Source organism: Oncorhynchus gorbuscha, linkage group LG02, assembly GCF_021184085.1.
Source record: "Oncorhynchus gorbuscha isolate QuinsamMale2020 ecotype Even-year linkage group LG02, OgorEven_v1.0, whole genome shotgun sequence".
NCBI lineage: Eukaryota > Metazoa > Chordata > Actinopteri > Salmoniformes > Salmonidae > Oncorhynchus > Oncorhynchus gorbuscha.
The window spans coordinates 101971104-101996103 of record NC_060174.1 but is presented as its reverse complement, the minus strand read 5'-3'; the positions used below and the strand labels follow the sequence as shown (position 1 = coordinate 101996103).

General features: G+C 44.5%; 1 protein-coding gene across 1 annotated transcript in view; it reads right to left on the bottom strand.

Annotated features, from left to right (window-relative positions):
* LOC124014331 (actin-binding LIM protein 3-like) overlaps positions 1-25000 on the bottom strand; it is a gene marked incomplete in the record, with an annotated part of 248175 nt that overhangs the window by 66037 nt on the left and 157138 nt on the right. Inside the window, 4 exon segments of the mRNA XM_046329191.1 lie at positions 8714-8807; positions 10800-10926; positions 12933-13045; positions 18066-18249. Of these exon segments, the coding sequence (XP_046185147.1) occupies positions 8714-8807; positions 10800-10926; positions 12933-13045; positions 18066-18249 (518 nt within the window).

The window sequence follows — 25000 nt, the reverse complement described above, 5'->3', positions numbered from 1 at the left end:
CAACAGCTATAGGTGAAACAGCTACACGTGAAACAGCTACAGGTGAAACAGCTACAAGAGCTATAGGTGAAACAGCTACAGGTGAAACAGCTACAACAGCTATAGGTGAAACAGCTACAGGTGAAACAGCTACAGGTGAAACAGCTACAGGTGAAAAAGCTACAGGTGAAACAGCCACAACAGCTATAGGTGAAACAGCTACAACAGCTACATGTGAAACAGCTACAACAGATACAGGTGAAACAGCTACAACAGCTATAGTTGAAACAGCTACAGGTGAAACAGCTACAACAGCTATAGGTGAAACAGCTACAGGTGAAACAGCTACAACAGCTATAGGTGAAACAGCTACAGGTGAAACAGCTACAACAGCTACAGGTGAAACAGCTACAACAGCTATAGGTGAAACAGCTACAGGTGAAACAGCTACAACAGCTACAGGTGAAACAGCTACAGGTGAAACAGCTACAGGTGAAACAGCTACAACAGCTATAGGTGAAACAGCTACAGGTGAAACAGCTACATGTGAAACAGCTACAACAGCTATAGGTGAAACAGCTACAGGTGAAACAGCTACAGGTGTAACAGCTACAGGTGAAATAGCTACAGGTGAAACAGCTACAGGTGAAACAGCTACAGGTGTAACAGCTACAGGTGTAACAGCTACAGGTGAAACAGCTACAGGTGAAACAGCTACAACAGCTATAGGTGAAACAGCTACAACAGCTACAGGTGAAACCGCTACAACAGCTATAGGTGAAACAGCTACAGGTGAAACGGCTACAGGTGAAACAGCTACAACAGCTATAGGTGAAACAGCTACAGGTGAAACAGCTACAACAGCTATAGGTGAAACAGCTACAGGTGTAACAGCTACAGGTGTAACAGCTACAGATGAAACAGCTACAGGTGAAACAGCTTTAGGTGAAACAGCTACAGATGAAACAGCTACAGGTGAAACAGCTACAGGTGAAACAGCTACAACAGCTACAGGTGAAACAGCTACAACAGCTACAGATGAAACAGCTACAGGTGAAACAGCTATAACAGCTACAGGTGAAACAGCTACAGGTGAAACAGCTACAACAGCTATAGGTGAAACAGCTACAACAGCTACAGGTGAAACAGCTACAGGTGAAACAGCTACAACAGCTATAGGTGAAACAGCTATAGGTGAAACAGCTACAGGTGAAACAGCTATAACAGCTACAGGTGAAACAGCTACAGGTGAAACAGCTACAACAGCTATAGGTGAAACAGCTACAACAGCTATAGGTGAAACAGCTACAGGTGAAACAGCTACAGGTGTAACAGCTACAGGTGAAACAGCTACAGGTGAAACAGTTATAGGTGAAACAGCTATAGGTGAAACAGCTACAGGTGAAAAAGCTACAACAGCTACAGGTGAAACAGCTACAACAGCTACAGGTGCAACAGCTACAGGTGAAACAGCTACAGGTGAAACAGCTATAGGTGAAACAGCTACAGGTGAAACAGCTACAGGTGAAAAAGCTACAGGTGAAACAGCTATAGGTGAAACAGCTACAGATGAAACAGCTACAGGTGAAACAGCTACAGGTGAAACAGCTTTAGGTGAAACAGCTACAGGTGAAAAAGCTACAACAGCTACAGGTGAAACAGCTACAACAGCTACAGGTGAAACAGCTACAGGTGAAACAGCTACAGGTGAAACAGCTACAGGTGAAACAGCTACAGATGAAACAGCTACAGGTGAAACAGCTACAGGTGAAACAGCTACAGGTGAAACAGCTTTAGGTGAAACAGCTACAGGTGAAAAAGCTACAACAGCTACAGGTGAAACAGCTACAACAGCTACAGGTGAAACAGCTATAGGTGAAACAGCTACAGGTGAAACAGCTACAGGTGAAACAGGTACAGGTGAAACAGCTACAACAGCTACAGGTGAAACAGCTACAACAGCTACAGATGAAACAGCTACAGGTGAAACAGCTACAGGTGAAACAGCTACAGGTGAAACAGCTACAACAGCTACAGGTGAAACAGCTACAACAGCTATAGGTGAAACAGCTACAGGTGAAACAGCTACAGGTGTAACAGCTACAGGTGAAACAGCTACAGGTGAAACAGCTACAGGTGAAACAGTTATAGGTGAAACAGCTATAGGTGAAACAGCTACAGGTGAAAAAGCTACAGGTGAAACAGCTACAACAGCTATAGGTGAAACAGCTACAGGTGAAACAGCTACAGGTGAAACAGCTACAACAGCTATAGGTGAAACAGCTACAGGTGAAACAGCTACAGGTGACACAGCTACAGGTGAAACAGCTATAGGTGAAACGGCTATAGGTGAAACGGCTACAGGTGTAACAGCTACAGGTGTAACAGCTACAGGTGTAACAGCTACAGGTGAAACAGCTACAGGTGAAACAGCTACAGGTGAAACAGCTACAACAGCTATAGGTGAAACAGCTACAGGTGAAACAGCTACAGGTGAAACAGCTACAGGTGACACAGCTACAGGTGAAACAGCTATAGGTGAAACGGCTATAGGTGAAACGGCTACAGGTGTAACAGCTACAGGTGAAACAGCTACAGGTGAAACAGCTACAGGTGAAACAGCTACAACAGCTATAGGTGAAACAGCTACAGGTGAAACAGCTACAGGTGAAACAGCTACAGGTGAAAAAGCTACAGGTGAAACAGCCACAACAGCTATAGGTGAAACAGCTACAACAGCTACATGTGAAACAGCTACAACAGATACAGGTGAAACAGCTACAACAGCTATAGTTGAAACAGCTACAGGTGAAACAGCTACAACAGCTATAGGTGAAACAGCTACAGGTGAAACAGCTACAACAGCTATAGGTGAAACAGCTACAGGTGAAACAGCTACAACAGCTACAGGTGAAACAGCTACAACAGCTATAGGTGAAACAGCTACAGGTGAAACAGCTACAACAGCTACAGGTGAAACTGCTACAACAGCTACAGGTGAAACAGCTACAGGTGAAACAGCTACAGGTGAAACAGCTACAACAGCTATAGGTGAAACAGCTACAACAGCTATAGGTGAAACAGCTACAGGTGAAACAGCTACAGGTGACACAGCTACAGGTGAAACAGCTATAGGTGAAACGGCTATAGGTGAAACGGCTACAGGTGTAACAGCTACAGGTGAAACAGCTACAGGTGAAACAGCTACAACAGCTATAGGTGAAACAGCTACAGGTGAAACAGCTACAGGTGAAACAGCTACAGGTGAAAAAGCTACAGGTGAAACAGCCACAACAGCTATAGGTGAAACAGCTACAACAGCTACATGTGAAACAGCTACAACAGATACAGGTGAAACAGCTACAACAGCTATAGTTGAAACAGCTACAGGTGAAACAGCTACAACAGCTATAGGTGAAACAGCTACAGGTGAAACAGCTACAACAGCTATAGGTGAAACAGCTACAGGTGAAACAGCTACAACAGCTACAGGTGAAACAGCTACAACAGCTATAGGTGAAACAGCTACAGGTGAAACAGCTACAACAGCTACAGGTGAAACAGCTACAACAGCTACAGGTGAAACAGCTACAGGTGAAACAGCTACAGGTGAAACAGCTACAACAGCTATAGGTGAAACAGCTACAGGTGAAACAGCTACATGTGAAACAGCTACAACAGCTATAGGTGAAACAGCTACAGGTGAAACAGCTACAGGTGTAACAGCTACAGGTGAAATAGCTACAGGTGAAACAGCTACAGGTGAAACAGCTACAGGTGTAACAGCTACAGGTGTAACAGCTACAGGTGAAACAGCTACAGGTGAAACAGCTACAACAGCTATAGGTGAAACAGCTACAACAGCTACAGGTGAAACAGCTACAACAGCTATAGGTGAAACAGCTACAGGTGAAACGGCTACAGGTGAAACAGCTACAGGTGAAACAGCTACAACAGCTATAGGTGAAACAGCTACAGGTGAAACAGCTACAGGTGAAACAGCTACAACAGCTATAGGTGAAACAGCTACAGGTGTAACAGCTACAGGTGTAACAGCTACAGATGAAACAGCTACAGGTGAAACAGCTTTAGGTGAAACAGCTACAGATGAAACAGCTACAGGTGAAACAGCTACAGGTGAAACAGCTACAACAGCTACAGGTGAAACAGCTACAACAGCTACAGATGAAACAGCTACAGGTGAAACAGCTATAACAGCTACAGGTGAAACAGCTACAGGTGAAACAGCTACAACAGCTATAGGTGAAACAGCTACAACAGCTACAGGTGAAACAGCTACAGGTGAAACAGCTACAACAGCTATAGGTGAAACAGCTATAGGTGAAACAGCTACAGGTGAAACAGCTATAACAGCTACAGGTGAAACAGCTACAGGTGAAACAGCTACAACAGCTATAGGTGAAACAGCTACAACAGCTATAGGTGAAACAGCTGGTGAAACAGCTACAGGTGAAACAGCTACAGGTGAAACAGCTACAGGTGTAACAGCTACAGGTGAAACAGCTACAGGTGAAAAAGCTACAGGTGAAAAAGCTACAACAGCTACAGGTGAAACAGCTACAACAGCTACAGGTGCAACAGCTACAGGTGAAACAGCTACAGGTGAAACAGCTATAGGTGAAACAGCTACAGGTGAAACAGCTACAGGTGAAAAAGCTACAGGTGAAACAGCTTTAGGTGAAACAGCTACAGATGAAACAGCTACAGGTGAAACAGCTACAGGTGAAACAGCTTTAGGTGAAACAGCTACAGGTGAAAAAGCTACAACAGCTACAGGTGAAACAGCTACAACAGCTACAGGTGAAACAGCTACAGGTGAAACAGCTACAGGTGAAACAGCTACAGGTGAAACAGCTACAGATGAAACAGCTACAGGTGAAACAGCTACAGGTGAAACAGCTACAGGTGAAACAGCTTTAGGTGAAACAGCTACAGGTGAAAAAGCTACAACAGCTACAGGTGAAACAGCTACAACAGCTACAGGTGAAACAGCTATAGGTGAAACAGCTACAGGTGAAACAGCTACAGGTGAAACAGCTACAGGTGAAACAGCTACAGATGAAACAGCTACAGGTGAAACAGCTACAGGTGAAACAGGTACAGGTGAAACAGCTACAACAGCTACAGGTGAAACAGCTACAACAGCTACAGATGAAACAGCTACAGGTGAAACAGCTACAGGTGAAACAGCTACAGGTGAAACAGCTACAACAGCTACAGGTGAAACAGCTACAACAGCTATAGGTGAAACAGCTACAGGTGAAACAGCTACAGGTGTAACAGCTACAGGTGAAACAGCTACAGGTGAAACAGCTACAGGTGAAACAGTTATAGGTGAAACAGCTATAGGTGAAACAGCTACAGGTGAAAAAGCTACAGGTGAAACAGCTACAACAGCTATAGGTGAAACAGCTACAGGTGAAACAGCTACAGGTGAAACAGCTACAACAGCTATAGGTGAAACAGCTACAGGTGAAACAGCTACAGGTGACACAGCTACAGGTGAAACAGCTATAGGTGAAACGGCTATAGGTGAAACGGCTACAGGTGTAACAGCTACAGGTGTAACAGCTACAGGTGTAACAGCTACAGGTGAAACAGCTACAGGTGAAACAGCTACAGGTGAAACAGCTACAACAGCTATAGGTGAAACAGCTACAACAGCTACAGGTGAAACAGCTACAACAGCTATAGGTGAAACAGGTACAGGTGAAACAGCTACAGGTGAAACAGCTACAACAGCTATAGGTGAAACAGCTACAGGTGAAACAGCTACAGGTGTAACAGCTACAGGTGTAACAGCTACAGGTGAAACAGATACAGGTGAAACAGCTACAGGTGAAACAGCTTTAGGTGAAACAGATACAGATGAAACAGCTACAGGTGAAACAGCTTTAGGTGAAACAGCTTTAGGTGAAACAGCTACAGGTGAAACAGCTACAACAGCTACAGGTGAAACAGCTACAGGTGAAACAGCTACAGGTGAAACAGCTACAACAGCTACAGGTGAAACAGCTACAACAGCTACAGGTGAAACAGCTACAGGTGAAACAGCTACAGGTGAAACAGCTACAGGTGAAATAGCTTTAGGTGAAACAGCTACAACAGCTATAGGTGAAACAGCTACAGGTGAAACAGCTACAGGTGAAACAGCTATAGGTGAAACAGCTATAGGTGAAACAGCTATAGGTGAAACAGCTACAGGTGAAAAAGCTACAGGTGAAACAGCTTTAGGTGAAACAGCTTTAGGTGAAACAGCTTTAGATGAAACAGCTACAGATGAAACAGCTACAACAGCTACAGGTGAAACAGCTACAGGTGAAACAGCTACAGGTGAAACAGCTATAGGTGAAACAGCTACAGGTGAAACAGCTACAGGTGAAACAGCTACAGGTGAAACAGCTACAGGTGAATCAGCTTTAGGTGAAACAGCTACAACATCTACAGGTGAAACAGCTACAACAGCTACAGGTGAAACAGCTACAGGTGAAACAGTTAGTTCTCACACCACAAATAGCTAGATAGCAGGACAGCCAGTTGAGTCATCTTGGATCATTTGGGTTCAATCCATCTTTGTTAACAGTATGTGTGATGAATGTGAAGCTTCTGAATGTCTTCCACTAAATCGCATGTCTCCCTCTCTCTGTCTGCTTGTCTTTCTGTCTCTGCTTGTCTCTGCCGGTCTCTCTCTGTCTGCTTGTCTTTCTGTCTCTGCTTGTCTCTCTCTGTCTCTGCTTGTCTCTCTCTGTGTCTGCTTGTCTTTCTGTCTCTGCCGGTCTCTCTCTGTCTGCTTGTCTTTCTGTCTCTGCCGGTCTCTCTCTCTGTCTGCTTGTCTTTCTGTCTCTGCCGGTCTCTCTCTGTCTGCTTGTCTTTCTGTCTCTGCTTGTCTCTCTCTGTCTGCTTGTCTTTCTGTCTCTGCCGGTCTCTCTCTGTCTGCTTGTCTTTCTGTCTCTGCTTGTCTCTGTCTGCTTGTCTTTCTGTCTCTGCCGGTCTCTCTCTGTCTGCTTGTCTTTCTGTCTCTGCCGGTCTCTCTCTGTCTGCTTGTCTTTCTGTCTCTGCCGGTCTCTCTCTCTGTCTGCTTGTCTTTCTGTCTCTGCTTGTCTCTCTCTGTCTCTGCTTGTCTCTCTCTGTCTGCTTGTCTTTCTGTCTCTGCCGGTCTCTCTCTGTCTGCTTGTCTTTCTGTCTCTGCCGGTCTCTCTCTGTCTGCTTGTCTTTCTGTCTCTGCCCGTCTCTCTCTGTCTGCTTGTCTTTCTGTCTCTGCCGGTCTCTCTCTGTCTGCTTGTCTTTCTGTCTCTGCCCGTCTCTCTCTGTCTGCTTGTCTTTCTGTCTCTGCCCGTCTCTCTCTGTCTGTGTGTGTTATGTTGTCCCACCTTCAGGTGCAGTTGCTGTCAGAGGCCCTTCATGTGTAGCCACAATGACAGCACATTAAAAACCTGCCTATTTATAGACCCTGACAGTATGCAGTCTGAATACGTTTTCTCTTTTGTCTGCACTCAGCACATTCAAAGAGCCTGGACTGATTTCAACTCAGCAGCACGAATCACATGTATTGAGATTATGGCCTGTAATGTAGAACTAGCATCGCAGACTATTCATATTTCATAGGGATGCTGGTCCACGTTGACTACAATGCCTCCCATAGTTGTATCAAGTTGGCTGGATGTCCTTTGGCAGGCCGGCAGGAAGACAGACAGAGACAGACAGGCAGACAGAAACAGACAGAGACAGACAGGCAGACAGGCAGAGACAGACAGACAAGCAGACAGCGAGAAAGAGAGAGACAGACAGACAAACAGGCAGAGAGAGACAGACAAGCAGACAGAGAGAGAAAGAGACAGACAGACAGACAGACAGACAGACAGACAGACAGACAGACAGACAGACAGACAGACAGACAGACAGACAGACAGACAGACAGACAGACAGACAGACAGACAGACAGACAGAGAAAAAAAGAGAGACAGACAGACAGACAGGCAGAGACGGAGAGAGAAAAGAGAGAGAGAGACAGACAGACAGACAGACAGACAGAGACGGAGAGAAAAAGAGAGAGGCAGCAGGCAGACAGACAGACAGACAGACAGACAGACAGACAGACAGACAGACAGACAGACAGACAGACAGACAGACAGACAGACGGACGGAGACAAAAAGAGACAGACAGACAGACAGACAGACAGACAGACAGACAGACAGACAGACAGACAGACAGACAGACAGACAGACAGACAGACAGACAGACAGACAGACAGACAGACAGAGACCGAGAGAAAAAGAGAGAGGCAGACAGACAGACAGACAGACAGACAGACAGACAGACAGACAGACAGACAGACAGACAGACAGACAGACAGACAGACAGACAGACAGACAGACAGACAGACAGACAGACAGGCAGAGATGGAGAGAAAAAGACAGGCAGACAGACAGACAGACAGGCAGACAGACACACAGAGAAGGAGACAAAAAGAGACAGACAGACAGACAGACAGACAGACAGACAGACAGACAGACAGACAGACAGACAGACAGACAGACAGACAGACAGACAGACAGAGATGGAGAGAAAAAGGGAGGCAGAGCAGAGACAGACAGACAGACAGACAGACAGACAGACAGACAGACAGACAGACAGACAGACAGACAGACAGACAGACAGACAGACAGACAGACAGACAGACAGACAGACAGACAGACAGACAGACAGACTCACCTCCAGCACTCTGCCACTGATGTATCTGTTACACGTCACACACTGGATGCCAAACTGGGTGTGGTAGTCAGTCTCACAGTATGGAATACCATCCCTGAGAACACACACACACACACACGCACGCACATACGCACGCACGCACGCACACACACGCAAACAGTCAGTAGCTAGTGTCTTGTCAATCAGAGTCAAAAGACAAAATAATAACAGATACTAGCATGGATACATGAATGGCATGTCTGTGGAGTAGCATAGATACAGTGGGGCAGAAAAGTATTTAGTCAGCCACCAATTGTGCAAGTTCTCCCACTTAAAAAGATGAGAGTGGCCTGTAATTTTCATCCTAGGTACACTTCAACTATGACAGATAAAATGAGAGAAAAAAATCCAGAAAATCACATTGTAGGATTTTTAATGAATTTATTTTCAAATTACGGGGGAAAATAAGTATTTGGTCAATAACAAAAGTTTTTCTCAATACTTTGTTATATACTCTGTTGGCAATGACAGAGGTTTTCTGTAAGACTTCACAATGTTTTCACACACTGATGCTGGTATTTTGGCCCATTCCTCCATGCAGATCTCCTCTAGAGCAGTGATGTTTTGGGGCTGTTGCTGGGCAACACGAACTTTCAACTCACTCCAAAGATTTTCTATGGGGTTGAGATCTGGAGACTGGCTAGGCCACTCCAGGACCTTGAAATGCTTCTTACGAAGCCACTCCTTCGTTGCCCGGGCGGTGTGTTTGGGATCATTGTCATGCTGAAAGACCCAGCCACGTTTCACCTTCAATGCCCTTGCTGATGAAAGGAGGTTTTCACTCAAACTGTCACGATACATGTCCCCATTCATTCTTTCCTTTACACGGATCAGTCGTCCTGGTCCCTTTGCAGAAAAACGGCCCCAAAGCATGATGTTTCCACCCCCATGCTTCACAGTAGGTATGGTGTTCTTTGGATGCAACTCAGCATTCTTTGTCCTCCAAACACGACGAGTTGAGTTTTTACCAAAAGGTTCTATTTTGATTTAATCTGACCATATGACATTCTCCCAATCTTCTTATGGATCATCCAAATACTCTCTAGCAAACTTCAGACGGGCCTGGACATGTACTGGCTTAAGCAGGGGGACACGTCTGGCACTGCAGGATTTGAGTCCCTGGCGGCGTAGTGTGTTACTGATGGTAGGCTTTGTTACTTTGGTCCCAGCTCTCTGCAGGTCATTCACTAGGTCCCCCCGTGTGGTTCTGGGATTTTTGCTCACCGTTCTTGTGACCATTTTGACCCCACGGGGTGATATTTTGCGTGTAGCCCCAGATCGAGGGAGATTATCAGTGGTCTTGTATGTCTTCCATTTCCTAATAATTGCTCCCACAGTTGATTTCTTCAAACCAAGCTGCTTACCTGTTGCAGATTCAGTCTTCCCAGCCTGGTGCAGGTCTACAATTTTTTTTCTGGTGTCCTTTGACAGCTCTTTGGTCTTGGCCATAGTGGAGTTTGGAGTGTGACAGTTTGAGGTTGTGGACAGGTGTCTTTTATACTGATAACAAGTTCAAACAGGTGCCATTAATACAGGTAACGAGTGGAGGACAGAGGAGCCTCTTAAAGAAGAAGTTACAGGTCTGTGAGAGCCAGAAATCCTGCTGGTTTGTAGGTGACCAAATACTTATTTTCCACTATAATTTGAAAATAAATTCATTAAAAATCCTACATTTGATTTTCTGGATTTTTTTCTTCTAATTTTGTCTGTCATAGTTGAAGTGTACCTATGATGAAAATTACAGGCCTCTCTCATCTTTTTAAGTGGGAGAACTTGCACAATTGGTGGCTGACTAAATCCTTTTTTCCCCACTGTACATGGATGGCATGTTTGTGGAGTAGCATGGATACATGAATGGCACTATACTACCACTACTACCACTATACTACTACTACTACTACTACTATACTACTAGTACGATACCATTACTATTATACAACTACTACTATTATATAACTACTACTACTACTACTACTATACTACTAGTACTATGCTACTACTACTACTACTATACTGGTATTGTGATGTCACCACAGAGGTCACCTACTTGCTGATGTACTCCCCGGTCAGCACAGTGCCACAGGTCTGACACTTGAAGCAGCTGACATGCCACTGCTTCTCCAGGGCCAGGAGAGACTGGCCATGTTTGATCTCCTCCTTACAGCCTGCACAGTCTGGGAAGGAGGTAGAGCAAGAAAGAGACAGAGAGAGAGAGAGAACAGAGACACCAGAGAGAACAGAGAGAACAGAGAGAACAGTGAATGAAAATAGAAGAGGACAAGAGGGGGCAAAATCCTACTCCTCCTCCCCAGAGAGAGTGATGGAGAGTCCTACCCCCCCCAGGGAGAGTGATGGAGAGTCCTACTCCTCCACCCCAGGGAGAGTGATGGAGAGTCCTACTCCCCCAGGGAGAGTGATGGAGAGTCCTACCCCCCCCCAGGGAGAGTGATGGAGAGTCCTACCCCCCCAGGGAGAGTGATGGAGAGTCCTACTCCCCCCAGGGAGAGTGATGGAGAGTCCTACTCCCCCCCCAGGGAGAGTGATGGAGAGTCCTACTCCTCCTCCCCAGGGAGAGTGATGGAGAGTCCTACTCCCCCCAGGGAGAGTGATGGAGAGTCCTACTCCTCCTCCCCAGGGAGAGTGATGGAGAGTCCTACCCCCCCCCCCCCAGAGAGTGATGGAGAGTCCTACCTCCCCCAGGGAGAGTGATGGAGAGTCCTACTCCTCCTCCCCAGGGAGAGTGATGGAGAGTCCTATACTCCCCCCCAGGGAGAGTGATGGAGAGTCCTACTCCTCCTCCCCAGAGAGAGTGATGGAGAGTCCTACTCCTCCTCCCCAGGAGAGTGATGGAGAGTCCTACTCCCCTCCAGGGAGAGTGATGGAGAGTCCTACTCCCCCCCAGGAGAGTGATGGAGAGTCCTACTCCCCCAGGGAGAGTGATGGAGAGTCCTACTCCCCCCCAGGGAGAGTGATGGAGAGTCCTACTCCTCCTCCCCAGAGAGAGGGGTGGAGAGTCCTACTCCCCCAGAGAGAGTGATGGAGAGTCCTACTCCCCCAGAGAGAGTGATGGGGAGTCCTACCCCCCCCCAGAGAGAGTGATGGAGAGTCCTACTCCCCCCGCAGAGAGAGTGATGGAGAGTTCTACTCCCCCCCCAGAGAGAGTGATTGGGAGTCCTACTGCCCCCAGAGAGAGTGATGGAGAGTCCTACTCCCCCAGAGAGAGTGATGGAGAGTCCCCCCCAGAGAGAGTGATGGAGAGTCCTACTCCCCCAGAGAGAGTGATGGAGAGTCCTACTCCCCCCCCAGGGAGAGAGTGATGGAGAGTCCTACTCCTCCCCCCCAGAGAGAGTGATGGAGAGTCCTACTCCCCCCAGGAAGAGTGATGGAGAGTCCTACTCCCCCCCAGGGAGAGTGATGGAGAGTCCTACCCCCCCCCAGAGAAAGTGATGGAGAGTCCTACTCCCCCCCCAGGGAGAGTGATGGAGAGTCCTACTCCCCCCAGAAAGAGTGATGGAGAGTCCCCGTCCCCCCAGAGAGAGTGATGGAGAGTCCTACCCCCCTACTCCCCCCCCACCCCCACCCTCCACCCCCAACCCCAGAGAGAGTGATGGAGAGTCCGACTGATCTGAGAACTGTGGAGTGCTGCAGCCTTGTCCTACGCGACCATCACTGTGCTGAGTGAGGATTGTGATGTGACTTTAGTTGAGGTCCTGTGGTATAGATCCATTTCCCGGCCGTGTCATGTTGTCACGTTGTCTTTGTTGTCACGTTGTCTTGTTGTCACGTTGTCTTGTTGTCACGCCCAGTACGGAATTAGAATGTTTTTTTTGTTTACCGTGGATAGGATCACATCCAACTTCAAATGCAGCTCATGCAAATTAACGCAACACTTAATTAGACGGTTATATCATCTACAACATCTCAGATGTCATCAGACGATTGGTTACCTAGGAAGCTAGCAAGCCAGGAGAATAATAGACTTGTAGAACATAGCTAGAGCTGTCAGTCAGTGTGTTTTCATGGTCCCAACATCAGGGTTAAATATCTGCTACAGAGCTTTTTGATGTGGAGATGTCGAGACGTTCCAGTAATGCACACGGAACGTTCCAGTAATTACCGGAACGTGACGTTTGATGGTTAACAGAGAAGGAGCACGTGACCCTCTAATCTAGAGACTTACGGCTGGGTCCGTGGATCTTGACCGGCGCGCTGCTGACTAGCGAATGGGAGCACTGCTGACAGACACACTTCTTCCCACAGAAGGTCACCCTGTCTCCGATAGGGAAAGGCTTTCTGAAAAACAAGACACAGGAAGACATCAGACATCTGCTCAGCCCGAAGCCTCACAGTAGACACAATAACACTGTATGTATACTGTGTGTAATGGTAGCTAACATTATTTTACACAACTACACATTTTGTGTTTTGTTATTTTTGTATAAAGTATAAATGTGGTAAAATGCGCCAAAATTCACTCCTCCGGAATTCCTCCAGTAGGTTTATATAATTTACATGTGTCGCCATATTTAAACATGTCACAAAGTCAATCAGTGACAGTGGAGTCTAACTACGGAGTCTGAGAAGGGACAACTGCAGCACAGCAGTACGGTTCTATACAGCCATTCAGCAAATGTTCTCTGACATCGCTAGCTAACTGCCCCAGTCTGAGACTAAAGATGATTTGTTGTGAATGACATGGTTATTTATACCAGCATTGGGATTCTATTATGTATAGACAATGTTTCTGAAAAATCTTTTGAGCCGGGGGGCTCATTTGGTCAAGGAGGGCAAGTCTCCTTAGTAGCACATGAGAGAGTGAGATGACACCAGAGGCCTGGCTTCTATTCTACTCACATTAATACCGATTAGAGTGCAACTCTCCATGCAGACGCGCGCGCACACACACACACATACACACAGTGGGTTTCCGTGGTAATATCCAGTGACAGGAAGGAAGGATCACAGACATGATGGACCTGTGGACAGATACTGTGTCCTGCTACATAGCAAGCAGGCAGACAGGCAGGCAGGGGGATATCTGCTTGGCCACAGCAGCTTAACTGGGCCAGCAGGGGTGATCTTCAAGCTGTATATTGAAACCAACAGATCGGCTGTGTGCCAAATGGCAACCTATTCCCTACATAGTGCACTACTTGTGACCAGGACCCTTAGGCCCATTTGGGGTATGGACACAGATGCTGTTTTAAAATTATATATATATATATATATATACATTATATATATATATTTAACCTTTATTTAACTAGGCATGTCAGTTAAGAACAAATTCTTATTTACAATGACGGCCTACACCGGCCAAGCGCTAACTTGCCCAATTGCGCACCGACCCTACAGGACTCCCAATCATGGCCGGATGTGATACAGCCTGGAATCAAACCAGGGTCTGTAGTGCAGCCTCTAGCACTGAGATGCAGTGCCTTAGACCGCTGTGCCACTCGGGAGCCCATGCTAAAGAGGAGGCAGTGTGTTATGAACAATAGATAGTAGTGTTAAACTTTGTTCTGTCAGCAACACAGCATAGCCCTGCATATTGAGGTTTGGGAGAAGTCGGGGTGATCTGTGGTGGATGAGGAGTGTTTTAAGTGTGCTGACTACTGACTGCTCGGAACAGAATGTCTGCTCCTCTCCCACCATCAGCAGCTATGAGTCAGCATCTCCAGCAGGACAGGCAGCGATGGCAGGACCATCTGCGGTAAAGATTTGTGGCCCTTAAAACCTGGACGACTCAGTACCAGCAGTCAATATAATGTATTGCTTCCCCAGACAAGTGACGGGGTTATATTCTCTATCACTTTGCAGATCGCTGTCAAGCATCTTCCCAAATGACATCTCATAAGAGACATAACTCCATACTCCGTCAGGTCAGCATATAATAAATAGTATTAGAATACAGGGAACTATACATTGCAAACAGTGGAAAATACATGAATTAACATACACATCTGTGCATAATGGGACATAAGCACGGTCGTGTAAACAGTAGCGCTATCAGCCTATCAAGGCCCTCGGTGTAGAGGTTACAGTGGGTCAGGCTCTAAACCCAACCCAGCCCTGGTGCCACCTGCTAGAAGGAATAGAAGGAACTCATGATGTTCTCAAGAAACAGACCAGTAGAGAAGAAACTGTTCTCATGATGTTCTCAAGAAACAGACCAGTAGAGAAGAAACTGTTCTCATGATGTTCTCAAGAAACAGACCAGTAGAGAAGGAACTGTTCTCATGATGTTCTCAAGAAACAGACCAGTATAGAAGGAACTAATGATGTTCTCAAGAAACAGACCAGTAGAGAAGGAACTGTTCTCATGATGTTCTCAAGAAACAGACCAGTAGAGAAGGAACTGTTCTCATGATGTTCTCAAGAAACAGACCAGTATAGAAGGAACTGTTCTCGTGATGTTCTCAAGAAACAGACCAGTAGAGAAGGAACTGTTCTCATGATGTTCTCAAGAAACAGACCAGTAGAGAAGGAACTGTTCTCATGATGTTCTCAAGAAACAGACCAGTAGAGAAGGAACTGTTCTCGTGATGTTCTCAAGAAACAGACCAGTAGAGAAGGAACTGTTCTCATGATGTTCTCAAGAAACAGACCAGTAGAGAAGGAACTGTTCTCATGATGTTCTCAAGAAACAGACCAGTAGAGAAGGAACTGTTCTCGTGATGTTCTCAAGAAACAGACCAGTAGAGAAGGAACTGTTCTCATGATGTTCTCAAGAAACAGACCAGTAGAGAAGGAACTGTTGTCATGGCACCCTCACCTCTACTGCCCCCACCACACTGACACACTGAAACTCTTCAATCACTCTCTAAAAGACTCTGAAACAGTGACAGTAAACCACACAATTAGACGGAAGGCTTTCGACACTGTAATTCCTCAGAGCGCCTATTGGTAACTGCCAAAATAAAGGAAACACCAACATAAAGAGTCTTGATAGGAGGTTGGTCCACCACTAACCAGAACAGCTTCCGTGCACCTTGGAATAGATTCAAGATTCAAGTGTCTGGAACTCTATTGGAGGGATGCAACACCTTTCTTCCACGAGAAATTCCATCATTTGGTGTTTTGTTGATGGTGGTGGAAAAATGCTGTCTCAGGCGACGCTCCAGAATCTCTCTGTAAGTGTTCAGTTGGTTTGAGATCTGGTGACTGAGACGGCCAGGGCATATGGTTTACATCGTTATCTTGCTCATCAAACCATTCAGTGACCACCCCTGTGGATGGGGGCATAGTCATCCCATAGCCATGGTAGCCAAATTAATAGCCTGCCCAGCATTTTTATACATGATTCTAAGTATGATGGGAGGATAATTGCTTAATTACCTCAGGAACCACACCTGTGTGGAAGCACCTGCTTTCCATTCAATGTACTTTGTATCCGTCATCCCTCACGTGTTTCCCTTGTTTGTGCAGTTACCTGTAGATTCCCAACGTGACAAGTAGAAACAGGAGGCTGCATGTCCTTTTCCCTTCTCTCAAGACAACTCCTCTCCCCACTGAACTGTTCCTTCTCTTGGAAGATACGATGAAACATCTGATCATTTCATCTGATGATCATTTCTTTGTTCTCTGAATATACCTGTATTCTCGTCTTGATCAATTTAATTCAACACTGATTAAATGCCTGCCTGCCTCCCAATAAAACAAATCGTTCACTAATTGTTGCCTCCATGGCCAAGTCAATAATGAATTCAAACATATATACAGTGCCTTGCGAAAGTATTCGGCCCCCTTGAACTTTGCGACCTTTTGCCACATTTCAGGCTTCAAACATAAAGATATAAAACTGTATTTTTTGTGAAGAATCAACAACAAGTGGGACACAATCATGAAGTGGAACGACATTAATTGGATATTTCAAACTTTTTTAACAAATCAAAAACTGAAAGATTGGGCGTGCAAAATTATTCAGCCCCTTTACTTTCAGTGCAGCAAACTCTCTCCATAAGTTCAGTGAGGATCTCTGAATGATCCAATGTTGACCTAAATGACTAATGATGATAAATTCAATCCACCTGTGTGTAATCAAGTCTCCGTATAATTGCACCTGCACTGTGATAGGCTCAGAGGTCCATTAAAAGCGCAGAGAGCAGCATGAAGAACAAGGAACACACCAGGCAGGTCCGAGATACTGTTGGGAAGAAGTTTAAAGCCGGAGTTGGATACAAAAAGATTTCCCAAGCTTTAAACATCCCAAGGAGCACTGTGCAAGCGATAATATTGAAATGGAAGGAGTATCAGACCACTGCAAATCTACCAAGACCTGGCCGTCCCTCTAAACTTTCAGCTCATACAAGGAGAAGACTGATCAGAGATGCAGCCAAGAGGCCCATGATCACTCTGGATTAACTGCAGAGATCTACAGCTGAGGTGGGAGACTCTGTCCATAGGACAACAATCAGTCGTATATTGCACAAATCTGGCCTTTATGGAAGAGTGGCAAGATGAAAGCCATTTCATAAAGATATCCATAAAAAGTGTTGTTTAAAGTTTGCCACAAGCCACCTGGGAGACACTCCAAACATGTGGAAGAAGGTGCTCTGGTCAGATGAAACCAAAATTGAACTTTTTGGCAACAATGCAAAACGTTATGTTTGGCGTAAAAGCAACACAGCACATCACCCTGAACAGACCATCCCCACTGTCAAACATGGTGGTGGCAGCATCATGGTTTGGGCCTGTTTTTCTTCAGCAGGGACAGGGAAGATGGTTAAAATTGATGGGAAGATGGATGGAGCCAAATACAGGACCATTCTAGAAGAAAACCTGATGGAGTCTGCAAAAGACCTGAGACTGGGACGGAGATTTGTCTTCCAACAAGACAATGATCCAAAACATAAAGCAAAATCTACAATGGAATGGTTCAAAAATAAACATATCCAGGTGTTAGAATGGCCAAGTCAAAGTCCAGACCTGAATCCAATCGAGAATCTGTGGAAAGAACTGAAAACTGCTGTTCACAAATGGAGCTCGAGCTGTTTTGCAAGGAGGAATGGGAAAAATTTTCAGTCTCTCGATGTGCAAAACTGATAGAGACATACCCCAAGCGACTTACAGCTGTAATCGGAAAATGGGGGCTGAATAATTTTGTTTTTCAGTTTTTGATTTGTTAAAAAAGTTTGAAATATCCAATAAATGTCGTTCCACTTCATGATTGTGTGTGTAGTGTGTGTGTGTGTGTGTGTGTGTGTGTGTGTGTGTGTGTGTGTGTGTGTGTGTGTGTGTGTGTGTGTGTGTGTGTGTGTGTGTGTGTGTGTGTGTGTGTGTGTGTGTGTATGTGTGGCCTCGCAGTACCTACCTGCACATGCTACAGACAAAACACTTGGGGTGGTAGGTACGCTCCAGCGCAGAGACCACCTCCCCTGTGATGAAGTCTCCACAGCTGTCACACTTGGTGCCATAGAGGCGCTGGTAGTCCTCTGTACATATGTACTCTCTTCCCTTCTGGAAGAAGCCTGAACGGGCCAGGTCACAGCCACACACTGGAGACACACAGAGACACACAGAGACATTAACGTCGCTGGTCTAGAGTTAGTGAAGAAAAGAGTAGAACAGACGTGAGATATTAACATCACTGGTCTAGAGTTAGTGAAGAAAAGATTAGAACAGACGTGAGATATTAACATCACTGGTCTAGAGTTAGTGAAGAAAAGAGTAGAACAGACGTGAGATATTAACATCACTGGTCTAGAGTTAGTGAAGAAAAGAGTAGAACAGACGTGAGATATTAACATCACTGGTCTAGAGTTAGTGAAGAAAAGAGTAGAACAGACGTGAGATATTAACATCACTGGTCTAGAGTTAGTGAAGAAAAGAGTAGAACAGACGTGAGATATTAACATCACTGGTCTAGAGTTAGTGAAGAAAGAGTAGAACAGACGTGAGATATTAACATCACTGGTCTAGAGTTAGTGAAGAAAAGAGTAGAACAGACGTGAGATATTAACATCACTGGTCTAGAGTTAGTGAAGAAAAGAGTAGAACAGACGTGAGATATTAACATCACTGGTCTAGAGTTAGTGAAGAAAAGAGTAGAACAGACGTGAGATATTAACATCACTGGTCTAGAGTTAGTGAAGAAAAGAGTAGAACAGACGTGAGATATTAACATCACTGGTCTAGAGTTAGTGAAGAAAAGAGTAGAACAGACGTGAGATATTAACATCACTGGTCTAGAGTTAGTGAAGAAAAGAGTAGAACAGACGTGAGATAACAATGTAATGTAACCGGTAATCAAAAAGATGGTCTCAACAGTACAGAGCAATATGGGCTAATAGCCTCCGTTGGAAATAGCATGAACACACAACATGCTTGAACAAGCAGTGTTCCTCAGCCAGAGGTTTTATGGGTCAGACAGTGTCATGAAGTGTTTGATTAGGGCTTGAGTGAATTGTGGACCGTCACATTTCAACCATGACATGACATATCTTTGGTAAACATGGGTAGTGTGTGTGTGTGTGTGTGTGTGTGTGTGTGTGTGTGTGTGTGTGTGTGTGTGTGTGTGTGTGTGTGTGTGTGTGTGTGTGTGTGTGTGTGTGTGTGTGTGTGTGTGTGTGTCACTACGGCACATTATATAAGCCCGGCCTGTGTGACCCATGACCCCTATAAAGTCAAAGGTTAAATACTATAACCCATACATGAGGATTTTGAAAAGTGGATATATATCATGTGTGCTCCCGCTCCTGATCTCCGAGATCGTCCCTTTTGTCGGCGTCCTGCGGCTGGAGCCGAACCCGCCGGGGAGGGGGTACCGTCACGGATGCTCTCTCCAAGGCGCTCTAGGTTGCCATGGTCCCGCGTCTCAGCCGGACTGACAGGTTTTCGGTACGCTCCGGATCCCCAGGATCGTCTTTTTGGTCGGCGTCCTGCGGCTAAAGCCGTGCGTCGGGGAGAGGGTACTGTCACGTGTGCTCCCTCTCTGGCTTCTAGGTCAACAGGCTGCTCGTTATGGCCCGCACCTGTCACCATCGTTACGCACACCTGCGCATCATCAGAGTCACCTGGACTCCATCACTTCCCTGATTACCTTCCCTATATATATATATATATATATATATATATATGTTTCTCCCCTTGGTTTCTTCCCCAGGCGTCATTGTTTCTGTTCCTGTGTCATGTGCTGGTTAGTGTTTCTTGCTTCGGATTATATTTATTATATTAAAACTCCCTGAACTCTCAGCGCACATCGTTACAATATAATAATCACAGCCACACTGTATAATCACATTAACCCAACTGTGGACATGTAGATGCTCATTAACAGTGCTATTGCTGTAACTCAAACCACAGTGTGCATGTTTTAAAAAAAAGGAAAAAAAGAAGCTAACTGGCTTAAGATCCAGCTGAGTGTGACAGTACCTGAGGCAAAGTGTTTAGTAGCCTACTAGCTTGGTAGAAAGCACCTCACACTAAATCATCACACAGGAGGCTGCCGCTGACAGAAAATTACCATTATGAGACGTGGACAGAGATACATACATGCTATCTCTCCCGATGGCTAAAAGCCTTACAAACCCATTAGTGAATGAACGGTGTGATCATTTTGAATAGAGCAATCAAAGGAGACAGATATTCTATTCTAGCAGGTTTAATCATTCCCTTAGTAGTCAACAAATCAAATCAAATGTATTTATATAGCCCTTCGTACATCAGCTGATATCTCAAAGTGCTGTACAGAAACCCAGCCTAAAACCCCAAACAGCAAGCAATGCAGGTGTTGAAGCATGGTGGCTAGGAAAAACTCCCTAGAAAGGCCAAAACCTAGGAAGAAACCTAGAGAGGAACCAGGCTATGAGGGGTGACCAGTCCTCTTCTGGCTGTGCCGCGTGGAGATGATAACAGAACATGGCCAAGATGTTCAAATGTTCATAAATGACCAGCATGGTCAAATAATAGGTCTGGGACAGGTAGCACGTCCGGTGAACAGGTCAGGATTCCATAGCCGCAGGCAGAACAGGTGAAACTGGAGCAAGTGATGTAGAGAGAGTCAGAGTATGAGTAGAGTCAGAGTATCAGTAGAGCCAGAGTATGAATAGAGTCAGAGTATGAGTAGAGGCAGAGTAGGAGTAGAGTATGAGTAGAGTATGAGTCAGGTATGAGTAGCGTCAGAGTATGAATAGAGTCAGAGTATGAGATGAGTATGAGTAGAGTATAAGTATGAGTAGAGTCAGAGTATGAATAGAGTCAGAGTATGAGTAGAGTCAGAGTATGAATAGAGTCCGAGTCAGAGTAGAGTCAGAGTAGAGTCAGAGTAGAGCATGAGTAGAGCATGAGTAGAGTCAGAGTATGAGTAGAGTATGTTTAGAGTCAGAGTATGAATAGAGTCAGAGTATGAATAGAGTCAGAGTAGAGTATGAGTAATGTCAGAGTATGAGTATAGTCAGAGTATGAGTAGAGTATGAGTAGAGTCAACATATGAGTAGAGTATGAGTAGAGTCAGAGTACGAATAGAGTCAGAGTATGAGTAGAGTCGGAGTATAATCAGAGTATGAATAGAGTCAGAGTATGAGTAGAGTCAGAGTATGAGTAGAGTCAGAGTATGAGTAGAGGCAGAGTATGAGTAGAGTCAGAGTATGAGTAGAGTCAGAGTATGAATAGAGTCAGAGTATGAGTATGAGTAGAGTCAGAGTATGAATAGAGTCAGAGTATGAGTAGAGTCAGAGTAGAGTCAGAGTAGAGCATGAGTAGAGTCAGAGTATGAGTAGAGTCAGAGTATGAGTAGAGTATGTTTAGAGTCAGAGTATGAATAGAGTCAGAGTATGAATAGAGTCAGAGTAGAGTCAGAGTAGAGCCAGAGTATGAATAGTCAGAGTATGAGTAATGTCAGAGTATGAGTATAGTCAGAGTAGAGTATGAGTAGAGTCGGAGTATGAGTAGAGTCAACATATGAGTAGAGTACGAGTAGAGTCAGAGTACGAATAGAGTCAGAGTATGAGTAGAGTCAGAGTATAATTAGAGTATGAATAGAGTCAGAGTATGAGTAGAGTCAGAGTATGAGTAGTTTCAGAGTATGAATAGAGTCAGAGTATGAGATGAGTATGTGTAGAGTATAAGTATGAGTAGAGTCAGAGTATGAATAGAGTCAGAGTATGAGTAGAGTCAGAGTAGAGTCAGAGTAGAGCATGAGTAGAGTCAGAGTATGAGTAGAGTATGAGTATGAGTAGAGTATGTTTAGAGTCAGAGTATGAATAGAGTCAGAGTATGAATAGAGTCAGAGTATGAATAGAGTCAGAGTATGAGTAGAGTCAGAGTATGAATAGAGTCAGAGTATGAGTAGAGTCAGAGTATGAGTAGAGTCAGAGTAGAGTGTGAGTAGAGTCAGAGTAGAGTAGAGTCAGAGTATGAGCAGAATCAGAGTATGAATAGAGTCAGAGTATGAGTAGCGGCAGAGTATGAGTAGATTTAGAGTATGAATAGAGTCAGAGCGTGAGTATGAGTAGAGTCAGAGTATGAATAGAGTCAGAGTATGAGTAGTCAGAGTAGAGTCAGAGTATGAATAGTCAGAGTATGAGTAATGTCAGAGTATGAGTAGAGTCAGAGTAGAGTATGAATAGAGTCGGAATATGAATAGAGTCCAAGTATAGAGCAGAATCAGAGTATGAATAGTCAGTGTATGAGTAGCGTCAGAGTATGAGTAGAGTCGGAGTATGCGTAGTTTCAGAGTATGAATAGAGTCAGAGTATGAGATGAGTATGAGTATAAGTATGAGTAGAATCAGAGTATGAATAGAGTCAGAGTATGAGTAGAGTCAGAGTAGAGTCAGAGTATGAATAGAGTCAGAGTATGAGTATGAGTAGAGTCAGAGTATGAATAGAGTCAGAGTATGAGTAGAGTCAGAGTAGAGTCAGAGTAGAGCATGAGTAGAGTCAGATTATGAGTAGAGTCAGAGTATGAGTAGAGTATGTGTAGAGTATGAGTAGAGTCAGAGTATGAATAGAGTCAGAGTATGAATAGAGTCAGAGTAGAGTCAGAGTATGAATAGTCAGAGTATGAGTAATGTCAGAGTATGAGTAGAGTATGAGTAGAGTATGAGTAAAGTCAGAGTATGAGTAGAGTATGAGTAGAGTCAAAGTATGAGCAGAATCAGAGTATGAATAGAGTCAGAATATGAGTAGAGTACGAGTAGAGTCAGAGTATGAATAGAGTCAGAATATGAGTAGAGTCAGAGTATGAGTAGAGTATGAGTATAATCAGAGTATGAATAGAGTCAGCGTATGAGTAGAGTCAGAGTCAGAGTAGAGTATGAGTAGAGTCAGAGTATGAGCAGAATCAAAGTATGAATAGAGTCAGAGTATGAGTAGCATCAGAGTATGAGTAGAGTCAGAGTATGAATAGAGTCAGAATATGATGAGTAGAGTCAGAGTACGAGTAGAGTACGAGTATAGTCAGAGTATGAATAGAGTTAGAGTATGAGTAGAATCAGAGTATGAGTAGAGTCAGAGTAGAGTATGAGTAGGGTCAGAGTAGAGTATGAGTAGAGTCAGAGTATGAGCAGAATCAGAGTATGAATAGAGTCAGAGTATGAATAGAGTCAGAGCATGAGTATGAGTAGAGTCAGAGTATGAATAGAGTCAGAGTATGAGTAGAGTCAGAATATGAGTATGAATAATGTCAGAATATGAGTATGAGTAGAGTCAGAGTAGAGTCAGAGTATGAGTAGATTTAGAGTATGAGTAGATTTAGAGTATGAGTAGAGTCAGAGTATGAGTAGATTTAGAGTATGCGTAGATTTAGAGTATGAGTAGAGTCAGAGTAGAGTTAGAGTATGAATAGTCAGACTGGTAGTGTAGTCAGACACCATAATGAGTGATGCTCAGTGTTGCTCCAGTGTCTGTAGGCAGCGGTCGTGCTGAGGGCTTGACTGAAACTCTGAGGAGGAACAATCGCAGGTACAGCACCCCCAACCCCAAACCTGCCCCTCAGGAGGAGTGAAACACGATTCTGTTCGCTGCTCGCTCCAATAACACCGGCTGACAACAACACTCTGCAGCATGGACAGGACACACACATCCACCTGGGGCACCTCTCCACACACGCTGCCAGTCAGGGAGACAGCCACAGTGTGTGTGGGTGAGATCAGGGAAGAGCAATTTAACCACACTGGCCCTGGCCTCATTTGAACTTCAACACATTATTTGTATGATTCATGGGTACCACCTCTTCCACCCACATTGGGAAGGACTAAAGAACACAGCTGGTGTTATTTCTACCAGCCATGAAAGCAAACGAATCAATTCAATGAAAATGAATCAATTACATGAAAAGAAATCAAATGAAAATGAATCAATTACATGAAAAGAAATCAAATGAAAATGAATCAATTACATGAAAAGAAATCAAATGAAAATGAATCAATTACATGAAAAGAAATCATATGAAAATGAATCAATTACATGAAAAGAAATCAAATGAAAATGAATCAATTACATGAAAAGAAATCAAATGAAAATGAATCAATTACATGAAAAGAAATCAAATGAAAATGAATCAATTACATGAAAAGAAATCAAATGAAAATGAATCAATTACATGAAAAGAAATCAAATGAAAATGAATCAATTACATGAAAAGAAATCAAATGAAAATGAATCAATTACATGAAAAGAAATCAAATGAAAATGAATCAATTACATGAAAAGAAGTCATATGAAAATGAATCAATTAAACCTAAAGAAAGAGATATGTGAGCTAAAACAATCGATGATTTTGCACAACCCCCCCCCAGCTGTGTAGTGCTAGAGCAAAACAACCAAAATGTGCACCCAGCTGGGAGTTCCAGGACCCAGTTTGGGATTGCCCTGATCTGGACCATAGAAAATAATACAAGCATATAGTAGCCGACATTTGGAGACTATCAACAGTACTACAGTTAGTTACACTATTCCTCTAATTATACGAACACACTGACTCCTCTTTGTCTCACTGATCAACCTCACTGATCAAAGAGCCTGAGCCCCAGCCAGCGAAACAAATCACTGGCCATTCATGACCAGAGAAACAGCCTTTGAAAGACTAGCGGTGAGATCTGCACACCCTACAGTTTATTCTCTCTATCTGGCCCAATGAATAATAAAGTTAGTCCATAAATAAATCAAAATAAAGACCACACTGCCTGCTGCTACCGTCTCCATGCCAAAAGGATGCCAGATCAGCCAGGAGAGGACCAGATGGGGGAGGAGGAGGAAGATGGGAGAGAGATTGTATTTATCAACAGCCAACAGACACAATTCAAAT